Below are 14,808 nucleotides of genomic sequence, written 5' to 3' on the forward strand. Positions count from 1 at the left end.
TTTTTTAGATTCCAGCTCACTTTGTTAGTTTCTCATGCACAAACACACACCTAATCTGCGCGCACATGATGTTGCACATCCAAGTGTTACAGTTCATCCCCGCCTTCCAAATTTTTGGAACAGGACTGTTCATTGTGCGTCTCCCCCCCTTTTTCCCAGCCCGACGGGACACTTTCTTCCCGTTCACACCCACTGCTCCCCGGGTGCAGCAGGAGCCAGGTCTCTATGGAAACACAGTTACAAAATGTCAGAGCGCTCTTTGGACTCTTTGTTTGGAGCGATCAGCTCGTCATCCGCACATGCTCCCCAGCAGACACACAACCAGCTAAATGTTCAGCAAAGCACCACTGGCACAGCTGCCTCTGACTGAGCACTCTGTGTGTGTGTGTGTGTGTGTGTGTGTGTGTGTGTGTGTGTGTGTGTGGTTTTAGTTGTATTTGAGTGTCTGAAGTATATCACTTTAGGATTTATTTCAGTTTATGTTTTTCATTTATTTGAAAGCTCACAAAAACATACTAATTTAAACACTAATTATTCATTTGTCTTCATGAAATGCATGATCCAGATGCAGATATATATGAATAGATGTGCTCTGTAATATTTACGTTGCACCTTATCAGGATCAGATTAGTATGATGCATGTTCTTCTGATACTTTTTCACACTCTCTTATGAAAATAATGCTTTTGCTTAACAGACTCAGTTTTACCTCCTGCTCTAGATAATCAGAAACGGTGGAATACAAGACTTTTTTGTTTTCCTTATTTGTAAGACTTTCACAGCTGAGAACACTGAACCAGCTGTCAAGTACGGTGGTGGTAGATCACACTTTGGGTCTGCTGAGCCAAGCATTTAAAAGGCTTTAATTGGAATAGAAAGTGGTTCAGAAATAGTGTCTTCTTTGGGATAAAAGGCATGAACTTTTTAAAGCAGCGAAGAGGAAGAGGAAAATTTCAATGGCAAAATAGAAGCTCTTGAACTTGATATTTAAGCACGAAATCACTCTTGGACTTGTCACTTGTAGTTGTTATGGAGCAAAGAGGATGTGAAGTGTTGAAGAACTGAAGCTATTTTCAAGTATGGCTTTTCTCAGATATACTTCTGAGAAAAATTTCTCAGAGGAATTTCTAACCTTATAGGTATTCTGAATCAAGCAAGTTATTTAAGAAAGCCACAAAGCACAACACTGTTTGAAGTTTAAATACTGTCAATAGTTTCAATGTCTGTTAGATCTGAACTATTCCACAGTTGCATTTTGCTTTCTCTATTCAAAAACTAGTGTTGATGTGTATTTGGGGTCGTTTTCTAGTTGAACACCGTGTTAAAGTTGACCGGATGTTTGGCAACAACGCAGAAATCACTAAGGCTCAAAACTATTATAAACTGGAATATTCTGGATACAAATATCCAGAATTAGTCCAGAATGTTTTCAGAAACTTGTTGGTGGGTACAAAAAGTGTTTGTTTTCCCTGCAACTTGGAAAGAGACATTTAACCAAGTATTAGTGTTAATCTAATCCTGTTTGGATCAGTGAAAAAACCCAGCAGTAATTCAAACATGTGCACACTATTCTGGGTGTTAAAGTTCATCAAGTAATCATAGACAAATAGCACATTATTAAAAGCTCAAACTTACTGAGATTCATTTCCAGAAATTGTAAATGCATATAGTATGCATTTATAGTCTACAGAGGAATGCATTTCATTTCCATCTTTTTTGCTAGTGCTAGATCTTTACAGCGAAGCCATTTGAATGCTAATGTGCTGGTTGTGTCCCTCCACAGAACGAGTCAGCAGTGGGCGGCTGGTTGGAACTTTCCTGTGTGTGTGCGCCCTGACGGTGCTGTGTGGGCTCGTGGTGGTGGCCGTGTCACGGTTGCTGCTGCAGAAGAAAGTCATGCCACGAGGGGGCGCCGGTGCGGATTTAGGCTACCACTGCACTGGAAAGGTTAGTCCTCAACTGTCGTCTCTCATGAGCACTGCAGGATTTTAATTGAGGGGAAGCCCTACGTCCCTTGAGCCCCGAGAGGCGTAAGGGAGACCTTCAATCCAGAGAAAATGTATGTTAACGAGTTTTTCCTCCACTGAAGACGGAGAAATTTGAGTCTGCTCTGTGGGGTACAGCTGTTTTTAACATTTCCTCCCAACTCCCTGCTCAGCATCTAAAGTTCCCGGATTTTTGACCTTGCACTGACATACAGCACCTTTGAGGAGCACGGGTTTGAAGAAATATGGAGATGCAGAAGAGATGTGTTGTCAGGATGTGTGGGCTTAAATTGCTCAGCCTGGCTCAAGGGAGATTTGAATCATCGTGTTTATACCTCATAGCAAAACTGCAAAACAGTTTAATGGAACTCTCTGCTTTGGCCCTTTAATGCCTATACTTGTTTTTGGTAGTATTTGAAGCCTCAATTTGCTCTGTTAATGTTAATTACTCTCAAGGGGAGTTTAATTCACAGCACTGATGGTGTGTTACAATTTACTCACTTATGTGTTTCATAATACAGAAAACTGATGTTCTGAAAGTTGCTCAAGTCCACCTCAATGAGGCCACTGTTGAGTACACAGAGATTATACATCTCATGTTTTTGTTATTTAAGAAAACATATGACAAAGCCTCTGAAACTCAGACAGCCAAAGCTTCAAACAGGAAGTTGAAAAGGTTGTTTCATTATTTGCTCCATTTTGCATAACTCTTTGAGAGCAGTCCAACACCTGATGCCAGATACTTACATGTAAAAGGTGCTTGTGAAGATTCAACGTTAAACCAATCCTGTACCGACATGGGCTGACTCTCCACTCATGGAAGAAGAAGGCGTTACTTCATTAAAACATTAAAAACTCAGATCACTTTTAGAGTTGTCATCACAAATCCCTGATCTTTACATTTGTTGAAGGGTGTTGTGGGAACATAGCGGTCTACAAACTTGACTCTGCTGTACCACTTCTGACATGAGGAATGGGGCAACATTCCAGCTATTGTGAGAAGTTCGTAGAAAAAATAGTGTTGGACCCAAGCCATGCAGTTTAAAAAGCTATTCTACCAAATACTAAGCATGTTTTTGCAATCCTGTTTAACCTAAAAAGGAAAGGAAAGCTATAGTCTGATTTAAAATCAGTGAGAAAAAAAAAAAACAAGTTCTGTTTTCCAGCTGCATATTTTTATCAGGTAGTTGTCTACCAGTATTCTATATATAACACAATACAATACGGTACAGTACAATGCAATAGGAACCGTTTTGTAGAACAGAACATGAAAAGACAATCTTGATATCTTGATGATTAAAGCTGGTAGAGACATCAATGTGATGCTCAGGCTGTATATGGTGCATCTATAAAAGGGAGCTAAATACAAAAACGCTACTCTATTATTTCCATTTCACGATACTGAAGGTTGTGGTTGTAACGTAACGAAACGAAAATGTTTATGGCTCACCTTTACCTTTACAAGGCGCTGATTGTTTTTGCTGGGATGTGGGACACTTTTGCTAACTGTGCGTTTCTGTCATCTGCCAGGATCTCTCATATATTCCTACAACCAATGAGAAAACGGTGACCTACAGGAGGGACCGTCCGCCGGACCAGCCCGTGGAGATGCACATACAGGTTCCCAAGATGTCTCTTGATGATCACTGGCAGTTCTAACCAGGGCACAAAGGTTGAAGTCTGAAGGAACGCGTCAAAGACAGAAAGAAGAAGAGCTGGACTGGAAACTTCTTTTCTGCTCCCTACACTCCCAGACATCAAGAAAACTGTATTTGAAGGACAAGACGATGCTAAACTTGACTCCAAAACCTCAATGGGGATTAGACTCTTTGATATGAACTAACCAAACCATGGGAGACTTTTTGACTACAGAGGCCAGTATCTTTTGAATCAAGATGAAACAAAGTCGCCCACCTCTTCTTCCTCTGCAGCAGAGAGAGGGGCCACAGGGTAAAGAGGGATTGTGAAGGTTCCTCTTTTCTTAGATATGCAGAGCAACTTGTCTGTCACATGGATGAGTGTGAGAGTGTCTGTGTGTGTTGTGCCTCTGGTTTCTATTTATGATTTGAAAATGTAACACTACATGTTTGAAGTTCATATTTGTTTTAGAAGGCATCGCTCCCCCTCCACCGTCTCTCTGGCTTTGTCTGCCCCCGTGTGGCCAACTCCATGTACTACGACCTCTAAAAAAACACAATTGACCTCAGCTGCATTAACTGTTCCACCAATGACTCCTCGCTCCTACTAACCCCTTTTTTCGTCGCATGTAATGGTTGATTAATGTTATTCTGTGTGTTGACCTGCTCGTTACGGGATGAATTTGCACTAGAAAGCTGCATTGTACTACTGAAAAACTATGGGCACTCTGGGACAGGAGAGCTGTGAACTTTTGGGCATTAGAGGTCGTCTTTGTGCATTCAAAGCTGATGAAACAAATTCACCACCCAACACTGGAACAAGAATGACCAAGATTCATATTTAAGATATGTATAATCGCAAAACAAAAACGGTTATTTATAGCGATGTATTGTCGGACACTTGAGCGCGTGAGCTCTGCCTCACAGCCATACTTTTTCCTGCTCTTGCTGAAGATCTATTTTCCAAAACGTCTGGACAACTTGAGGCTTTAAGGCACGAATGGGCTCAGATGGCACTGAGGACAGCAGTGGAATCTATGTAACCTTTATGCACTAGAAGAGATTACCTGAGACTTTTGCTTTTGCTCAATCCTACTCAAATTTCTAATTTTTCAAGTAGGTTTTTTTTGTACTGTTGTACTTTTTCTGAAAGTTTAAAACACTAATAACTATTTATTTTTGATCGAGTTACAGGAGATCTCCTATAACTCATAATAGTGCTGCACAATAAGACAGATACTGTAGTTTTTTTGTGTTTTTTTTAAGTGAACTGCGGAAGGTTTCAGCAATAAGTAGCATTATTAATCATCTCATCTAATATGGTACTGAGTTTTTACATGAAAACAGCACTTTTTCTTGGTAGATTTGTTGTAAGTTATTGCGTGTGACTGTTTTTATCACAATAAAATGTGCAAGATTTTGTTTAGTCATTACTTGAGTGTATGTGTATGAAACAGCGTAGCCTTATATAAGTAAGTCTTTACCATGTCAAATATCTATCTGAATGTGAAAAAAATAATAATAATGACCATCTTTTGATTTTAATTTTAGCATCTGAATCCAATGAAGTTTCGGTTATAATAGGTGTTTGATTACTGCAAATTTTTTTTTTTTTTGCAAAAATTAGTAATTCTATTTGTTTTTGTTTTTGTTTTTCAAAATAAAACATGTCTGTTGAATTAACTTGTTCAAATTCTTTATGAGAGGTGCAGGACACATCTGGAATCATATTATAGTCTTTATGAAGCAAAAGACCTGTAACAAAACTGTGGCCTATTAATTTAAATTTTTTTTCTAGATCTGCAAGGTAACCGTAATTCAAATTACGGAGAACAATATATCTTACCATCCAGACTCTGAATGGCATCTGAACACTGATGTATCAGAAACTATTAGAGGATGTCAACTCTGCATTTTACACAATTGATCACATAGAGAAACTTGGGAGAGAATTTCTGCTGCTTTTCGATGAGTTTGTCTTTTATAACTCTGAACAAAAATTTGGCATGTGGGGTTCCTCATGGTGCCGTTGTACGACCACTTCTATGCAATATCGACATGCTCCATCTAGTTTAGTTTGCAAGCTGTGCCTCAACTGATTCTTAAAAATTACTGAAAACATTTTGAAAATTTTGATTTTTGCAGCAGTTCTTTGCTTTTTTTGTGAAATAATTGCATCGAATGTCCACAACAGAATGCTACTAAAAGTACCAGTAATATTTTTAGATGTGTGTGTAGGTGTGTGTGTGCATGTGTGTGTGTGATTACGGTTAAAAACTGTGCACTTATGTTTTACATAATTTTCTGTGAATAGCAACATCCCATTAAGAAAAATGCATCCTTCCTCTTATTTCTAAAATGTCATGTTGTTCTTTATTTTTAAGTCCAAAACTGGAAGTGAAATTCTATTTAAAACATCACAACAGTATTCTCCTACAGGAGAATTTTATAAAACGAAAAAGAAAGCAGGAATTGATATGTTTTTCTTTTTCTTTTCAAAAGGTAATGTAACATTGCCAATTCTAAACAGGTTTTATTGCTCTTTGAGTTGAAGAGGTTGCAATACAACCCTGTCTGACCTCAAGTTATTAAGTAGTACTACATTGTTCCACATGCCTAAGCTAATGAGAAAAAGAAACTTTACATTTCTGTGCAGCCAGAGAATCTATTTGTCTTCATTGTCATGTAGTGGAAAGATCAGAATATTCTCCAACTTAATCCAGACTACATAGAATTAATTTTATTGTCCCAGAATTTGTGACATTTGACTCACATGTGACTGAAAACCGCATAGCATGAATGTAGGTGCTCAGATTTCAGCCTGCTGCAATCTCTGATTAAACGTGTGTCATTGGCACAGAATGAATTTGGCAANCCCGGATTTTTGACCTTGCACTGACATACAGCACCTTTGAGGAGCACGGGTTTGAAGAAATATGGAGATGCAGAAGAGATGTGTTGTCAGGATGTGTGGGCTTAAATTGCTCAGCCTGGCTCAAGGGAGATTTGAATCATCGTGTTTATACCTCATAGCAAAACTGCAAAACAGTTTAATGGAACTCTCTGCTTTGGCCCTTTAATGCCTATACTTGTTTTTGGTAGTATTTGAAGCCTCAATTTGCTCTGTTAATGTTAATTACTCTCAAGGGGAGTTTAATTCACAGCACTGATGGTGTGTTACAATTTACTCACTTATGTGTTTCATAATACAGAAAACTGATGTTCTGAAAGTTGCTCAAGTCCACCTCAATGAGGCCACTGTTGAGTACACAGAGATTATACATCTCATGTTTTTGTTATTTAAGAAAACATATGACAAAGCCTCTGAAACTCAGACAGCCAAAGCTTCAAACAGGAAGTTGAAAAGGTTGTTTCATTATTTGCTCCATTTTGCATAACTCTTTGAGAGCAGTCCAACACCTGATGCCAGATACTTACATGTAAAAGGTGCTTGTGAAGATTCAACGTTAAACCAATCCTGTACCGACATGGGCTGACTCTCCACTCATGGAAGAAGAAGGCGTTACTTCATTAAAACATTAAAAACTCAGATCACTTTTAGAGTTGTCATCACAAATCCCTGATCTTTACATTTGTTGAAGGGTGTTGTGGGAACATAGCGGTCTACAAACTTGACTCTGCTGTACCACTTCTGACATGAGGAATGGGGCAACATTCCAGCTATTGTGAGAAGTTCGTAGAAAAAATAGTGTTGGACCCAAGCCATGCAGTTTAAAAAGCTATTCTACCAAATACTAAGCATGTTTTTGCAATCCTGTTTAACCTAAAAAGGAAAGGAAAGCTATAGTCTGATTTAAAATCAGTGAGAAAAAAAAAAAACAAGTTCTGTTTTCCAGCTGCATATTTTTATCAGGTAGTTGTCTACCAGTATTCTATATATAACACAATACAATACGGTACAGTACAATGCAATAGGAACCGTTTTGTAGAACAGAACATGAAAAGACAATCTTGATATCTTGATGATTAAAGCTGGTAGAGACATCAATGTGATGCTCAGGCTGTATATGGTGCATCTATAAAAGGGAGCTAAATACAAAAACGCTACTCTATTATTTCCATTTCACGATACTGAAGGTTGTGGTTGTAACGTAACGAAACGAAAATGTTTATGGCTCACCTTTACCTTTACAAGGCGCTGATTGTTTTTGCTGGGATGTGGGACACTTTTGCTAACTGTGCGTTTCTGTCATCTGCCAGGATCTCTCATATATTCCTACAACCAATGAGAAAACGGTGACCTACAGGAGGGACCGTCCGCCGGACCAGCCCGTGGAGATGCACATACAGGTTCCCAAGATGTCTCTTGATGATCACTGGCAGTTCTAACCAGGGCACAAAGGTTGAAGTCTGAAGGAACGCGTCAAAGACAGAAAGAAGAAGAGCTGGACTGGAAACTTCTTTTCTGCTCCCTACACTCCCAGACATCAAGAAAACTGTATTTGAAGGACAAGACGATGCTAAACTTGACTCCAAAACCTCAATGGGGATTAGACTCTTTGATATGAACTAACCAAACCATGGGAGACTTTTTGACTACAGAGGCCAGTATCTTTTGAATCAAGATGAAACAAAGTCGCCCACCTCTTCTTCCTCTGCAGCAGAGAGAGGGGCCACAGGGTAAAGAGGGATTGTGAAGGTTCCTCTTTTCTTAGATATGCAGAGCAACTTGTCTGTCACATGGATGAGTGTGAGAGTGTCTGTGTGTGTTGTGCCTCTGGTTTCTATTTATGATTTGAAAATGTAACACTACATGTTTGAAGTTCATATTTGTTTTAGAAGGCATCGCTCCCCCTCCACCGTCTCTCTGGCTTTGTCTGCCCCCGTGTGGCCAACTCCATGTACTACGACCTCTAAAAAAACACAATTGACCTCAGCTGCATTAACTGTTCCACCAATGACTCCTCGCTCCTACTAACCCCTTTTTTCGTCGCATGTAATGGTTGATTAATGTTATTCTGTGTGTTGACCTGCTCGTTACGGGATGAATTTGCACTAGAAAGCTGCATTGTACTACTGAAAAACTATGGGCACTCTGGGACAGGAGAGCTGTGAACTTTTGGGCATTAGAGGTCGTCTTTGTGCATTCAAAGCTGATGAAACAAATTCACCACCCAACACTGGAACAAGAATGACCAAGATTCATATTTAAGATATGTATAATCGCAAAACAAAAACGGTTATTTATAGCGATGTATTGTCGGACACTTGAGCGCGTGAGCTCTGCCTCACAGCCATACTTTTTCCTGCTCTTGCTGAAGATCTATTTTCCAAAACGTCTGGACAACTTGAGGCTTTAAGGCACGAATGGGCTCAGATGGCACTGAGGACAGCAGTGGAATCTATGTAACCTTTATGCACTAGAAGAGATTACCTGAGACTTTTGCTTTTGCTCAATCCTACTCAAATTTCTAATTTTTCAAGTAGGTTTTTTTTGTACTGTTGTACTTTTTCTGAAAGTTTAAAACACTAATAACTATTTATTTTTGATCGAGTTACAGGAGATCTCCTATAACTCATAATAGTGCTGCACAATAAGACAGATACTGTAGTTTTTTTGTGTTTTTTTTAAGTGAACTGCGGAAGGTTTCAGCAATAAGTAGCATTATTAATCATCTCATCTAATATGGTACTGAGTTTTTACATGAAAACAGCACTTTTTCTTGGTAGATTTGTTGTAAGTTATTGCGTGTGACTGTTTTTATCACAATAAAATGTGCAAGATTTTGTTTAGTCATTACTTGAGTGTATGTGTATGAAACAGCGTAGCCTTATATAAGTAAGTCTTTACCATGTCAAATATCTATCTGAATGTGAAAAAAATAATAATAATGACCATCTTTTGATTTTAATTTTAGCATCTGAATCCAATGAAGTTTCGGTTATAATAGGTGTTTGATTACTGCAAATTTTTTTTTTTTTTGCAAAAATTAGTAATTCTATTTGTTTTTGTTTTTGTTTTTCAAAATAAAACATGTCTGTTGAATTAACTTGTTCAAATTCTTTATGAGAGGTGCAGGACACATCTGGAATCATATTATAGTCTTTATGAAGCAAAAGACCTGTAACAAAACTGTGGCCTATTAATTTAAATTTTTTTTCTAGATCTGCAAGGTAACCGTAATTCAAATTACGGAGAACAATATATCTTACCATCCAGACTCTGAATGGCATCTGAACACTGATGTATCAGAAACTATTAGAGGATGTCAACTCTGCATTTTACACAATTGATCACATAGAGAAACTTGGGAGAGAATTTCTGCTGCTTTTCGATGAGTTTGTCTTTTATAACTCTGAACAAAAATTTGGCATGTGGGGTTCCTCATGGTGCCGTTGTACGACCACTTCTATGCAATATCGACATGCTCCATCTAGTTTAGTTGTTTGCAAGCTGTGCCTCAACTGATTCTTAAAAATTACTGAAAACATTTTGAAAATTTTGATTTTTGCAGCAGTTCTTTGCTTTTTTTGTGAAATAATTGCATCGAATGTCCACAACAGAATGCTACTAAAAGTACCAGTAATATTTTTAGATGTGTGTGTAGGTGTGTGTGTGCATGTGTGTGTGTGATTACGGTTAAAAACTGTGCACTTATGTTTTACATAATTTTCTGTGAATAGCAACATCCCATTAAGAAAAATGCATCCTTCCTCTTATTTCTAAAATGTCATGTTGTTCTTTATTTTTAAGTCCAAAACTGGAAGTGAAATTCTATTTAAAACATCACAACAGTATTCTCCTACAGGAGAATTTTATAAAACGAAAAAGAAAGCAGGAATTGATATGTTTTTCTTTTTCTTTTCAAAAGGTAATGTAACATTGCCAATTCTAAACAGGTTTTATTGCTCTTTGAGTTGAAGAGGTTGCAATACAACCCTGTCTGACCTCAAGTTATTAAGTAGTACTACATTGTTCCACATGCCTAAGCTAATGAGAAAAAGAAACTTTACATTTCTGTGCAGCCAGAGAATCTATTTGTCTTCATTGTCATGTAGTGGAAAGATCAGAATATTCTCCAACTTAATCCAGACTACATAGAATTAATTTTATTGTCCCAGAATTTGTGACATTTGACTCACATGTGACTGAAAACCGCATAGCATGAATGTAGGTGCTCAGATTTCAGCCTGCTGCAATCTCTGATTAAACGTGTGTCATTGGCACAGAATGAATTTGGCAAAAAAAAAAAATTTGATAATGATAATAATAATAATAATAATCCTGGCAAACACCAGGAAAACGAGTCACATTATGAATCACATCAGTTTTTAACTCATTGCAACTCATTGCGGGAGATTTCTCCTGTTTTATCAATTTAATGCCAGGTACAAGCAATAATAAATTATAACAATTTAGTTTTGCAAAGTAAGATATTTAAGAACACAAACTTAAATATGTGCGTACTTGTCAGATGATATCAGGATGATTCAAAAGAATTATTGAATGTGAAAAGCACATGGAATAAATTAGGCGCAATGTATCAAACGTGCAGCAAGAAACTGAAGCAAACATTTCTTTTAAGTCTGCGACGATCAGATGAGGTAAGGAGACAGTGTTCACACACGTCACAACTGAAGTTAACCATAAAGTGCTATTTCAGTCTGTTAGTGTCCAAAGAAAACCCGTTTCAGGCTGCTGTCGTCAAATTCCCACATGTTGTGACTGTTTTTCCGACGGTCTCTCGAGCTTATCGCTCTGGCCGCCCTTCCCCGGGCCCGGTGACTCTCCCGGGCAACTAGAGGCGCCCCTGTCCGTGTCGCCGCTCCCTTTCTGGGACCCCGGGTCGACGCAGCCTTCGGAGCCCTCAGAACTGTGCGTCCTCAAGTGCTTGCTGAGATGGTCGGAGCGCATGAAGCGCTTCTGGCACATGGGGCACTCGAAGCGCTTCTCGCCGGTGTGCGTGCGCACGTGTCGCTGGAGCTCGTCCGAGCGCGTGAAGCGTTTCCCGCAGAAGAGCCAGTTGCAGACAAACGGCCGCTCCCCTGTGTGCCAGCGCAGGTGCGCCTTCAGGTGGGAGGTTTTGCCGTAAACTTTTCCACAGCCCGGGATGTGACAGCTGTGCACGCCCCTCCGCCGTGGACTCGAACCCCCCTGACCGTGTCTCTCTGCCTCCTGACAGTTTGGACAATCGCAGGTAGCTCTACCAGCGTATTTGCGCGACGAGGGCCGGGAGGGGCTGGGTAGAGGAACAGCAGGGGTCCTCGTCGGAGGAGGAGGAGGAGGAGGTGGTGCTGCGCTCGTAGACTCCGTGTAGGGAGGTGGCCGGAAGCCGTCAAACATGTGCTGCGGGCTGGGGAACAGGTGCTGAGACGCACCGGTGCTGTAGGCGGGGCTGTAGTCGTTACTGTAGCCGCTCAAGGCGCACTGTAACCCGGCTGAGTTCTGCGAGTCCACCCAGCTGGTGCCCATGTCCCACCATACCGCAGTCCCGTTGCTGACCTCTCCAGCTGGCTTTATCCAGGGGTCGTAAGGATGCATCCTCTGGTAAATCCCTGCTATGCCTTCCACCGAGGGTGGAAATTTTGGCATGAACACCGGGCGTTGAGCGGACGCGGAGTCAGAAACATCGTAATCATAGGACGGCACGGCGCTGTGGTACAGCGAAAAATCACTCCCTGAAGAAGAGCTTGGAAGCGTCACTGAGAAGGCGCTGGAGGCCTCTGATGTCAGTCCCGGACCATTATTCCTGGAGATCCCAGAGGAAACTGAATTCGCACTGCTGTTGGCCTGGAGAGTCTTTTTCCAGGTATGAAACCCTTTGGTGAATACCGGGACTCCGTCTGACACAGCAGGGGAGCAGGAAGGGGTCGGGTCCCCGATTCTACTGCAGGTGGCGGCCAGCATTGCCAGCGGGGTGCTGCCCAACCTTGGTTCTTCCTGGGGAGAAAAAAAAACAACAAAACAACCTTTATGGTTAAAGTTTGATCGTCTTCTCTGCCTGAAAATGCAAACAGTTTTTTGTGACACATTTTTAACTGCAACAGGTTAAAGTAAGTTTTGACACTTTGTAAGAAAGGGGGTCAGATTTGCATACGAAGAAATGTTCCCCAATACTGAACAATATATTAAAAAAATAAACACACTAAGTTACACCAAGTAATATTGACTAAATGCTACATAAAAAAAACAACAAAAAAAAACAGCTCTTTTCTGTAAACTTACGCCTAATGGTGCAGCCATAAACTGAGCGGTGATGTCTTCCTCTGACGGGGATCAATGTGTTTGTCTCTGAGTGTGTGTGTAGGTGTGTGTGTGTGTGTGTGTGCCCTGACTGGATCCAATCAGTCTGAGGTTTCGTCTCCGTTTCCTTTACCAGTTGTAGATCCTTTGCGCCTTTGAAGTGTCGTTGGGAGCTCCCGGGCCAATCAGAGAGCAGCGCGAGCCGTCTCCAAACATCTGCGCGCTAACAGGCTCGATGTCATCATAAATCCGAAAAAGTCAGCTCTCGCGAGCGAGCTCACTTCAGCAGCTTTTAAAAATAATCTCAGGTCTTTGAAGACAAAAAGTCCAGCGCACTAAGCTTGAAGACAGTGTTTATAAGTATGTATTTATGGCATTTGGCCAGTTTTATTTTGTTTTGACATTTATATAAATTTCCCATAAGAGATATCAGATTAGAAAAAAAAAAAAACGGACATTATGCCTCTTAATTTCCCTCTGGGATTAATAAAGCATTTTTGAAATGAAATCAATTAATGTCTACATTAATAAAGGGAAGCAGATTGAGATTTCATTAATCATGAAATGTATTCACTGATGCAATTTGTTATACAGAATAACTGATTTTGGCTTAGCACTTTATGGTTTATTTCCAATTGATTTAACTGCGTAAAAACTGAATGCAACGCAATAATTCTGAGAATAAATGTACAATTTACTAGTAAAACAAAGTAGAGAGAGTTTTGTGACTCAGCAATGAACCCTCACAATATTGGCTAAGCTTGTAGAAGTTGTAAGCTTTATTAAAAGTTTTGTTTTCATCTTTCCTCAGGTGGGACTGGGGAGGACGAGCAACCGATCGGATGTGGATTTCGGGACTCATAAAGATATATCGCATTAAATACCCTTTAAGGAAAATGTAATACTTCATCAGCATTCTTTAAACTCAAAGTGAAGAAATTTAAATGACCACTGTAGATAATATACCTCTGTTATTTATTATATTATTTCCCCTGATATTTGCTTTTCATTTGAATCAGACAGATTATGTGTCATATTAAAGGTGGAAAAAGAGTTTAAATGTTTTTAATACATATTCTTTTCTTGAATCATAAAACCAGAGGTCTGTAAACTTTTGAAAACCACTTTATACGATCTGTATGTTTTAAGACACTTTCTAAAGTAGAATCTTAAATGGGGTTTTTTGTGAGTGCGTGTGTGAGTGCGTGTATGTATGTGTGTATTTCTCAGTAGGCTGGCTTTGTCAGAGAATGCTAAAACCTCTAGTTTTATACATTTTTTTTTCCCGGATGTGAGGCCATGCAGAAGAAGAGGCTGATAAATGAGAGGCTGTGCCCATCCTGTCCCTGGGGCGTTTCCAGCCTGCCCTGGGGGAGGGAAGGGAGGACACCACCACTACCTCCGCAATTTCATCTCTTTTAACACCAAACAAATGTCTTTTAAACTACAACCCTTACTGTGCCTTTCTAAAGCTCAGCTAGTTTGAGGATTTAGTCTCACCTCTCGAGTGTGAATGAATAAATGGGAAATCCCATTCTTAAACTGAGCATAGTTGACTAAAATCTAGCCCCGAAAACCCTGGGAAATACCCAGAATGATCCCCATCTTCATAATCAATGGGCGAGAAGCACAAAGGGGAGGGATTTCATTTGAATTTCTAATTAAAGAAAGAAACAGCATTAAACTTGTCGTTTGATATTTTCTTTTCTTTCCATTCCTCTTATTTTTTTTCTTGCACGATCAGCCTGAGTGAAGTCAGATGGTCTCATATGCCATGAATAAGTCAATTACTATATATCTAAAGTACTAAACCACTCCCATGACCACACAAAGCTGTAGAGTCTAAGAGTAAATGTGAAGAATATTATTTAATAATTATGAAAAAATGGTAAAAAAAAAAAAAAAAAAAAAAAAAAATTAAAAAAAAAAAAAAAAATTTTAATTTTTTTTTTTTTTTTTCCTCCCAAGGGGGCAAAAAAGGG

General features: G+C 39.6%; 1 protein-coding gene and 1 long non-coding RNA gene across 3 annotated transcripts in view; one reads left to right on the forward strand and one right to left on the reverse strand.

The window, feature by feature from the left end:
- Positions 1-484: 484 nt before the first annotated feature.
- On the forward strand, positions 485-5,109 carry LOC106953776 (uncharacterized). The gene is made up of 2 exons (XR_001426253.1): positions 485-1,946; positions 3,515-5,109. It is a non-coding gene; the product is annotated as an uncharacterized LOC106953776 (long non-coding RNA).
- Positions 5,110-10,942: 5,833 nt separating this feature from the next.
- sp8a (sp8 transcription factor a) overlaps positions 10,943-14,808 on the reverse strand; it is an 8,523-nt gene continuing 4,657 nt past the window's right edge. The window contains exons 1-2 of one of the 2 annotated variants that reach the window (XM_015042809.1): positions 12,809-13,246; positions 10,943-12,523 (exon numbers count right to left, since the gene is read on the reverse strand). In XM_015042809.1, the coding sequence (XP_014898295.1) occupies positions 11,288-12,523; positions 12,809-12,826 (1,254 nt within the window). In that variant the 5' untranslated portion in view covers positions 12,827-13,246 and the 3' untranslated portion in view covers positions 10,943-11,287. Of the gene's footprint in view, positions 12,524-12,808; positions 13,247-14,808 lie in introns of those variants that run through there. The other variant, XM_015042816.1, reaches the window with a different exon arrangement.

This window comes from Poecilia latipinna, unplaced genomic scaffold (assembly GCF_001443285.1).
Source record: "Poecilia latipinna isolate Pla-1442-1.1 unplaced genomic scaffold, P_latipinna-1.0 Scaffold35, whole genome shotgun sequence".
In the NCBI taxonomy this organism is placed as follows: domain Eukaryota; kingdom Metazoa; phylum Chordata; class Actinopteri; order Cyprinodontiformes; family Poeciliidae; genus Poecilia; species Poecilia latipinna.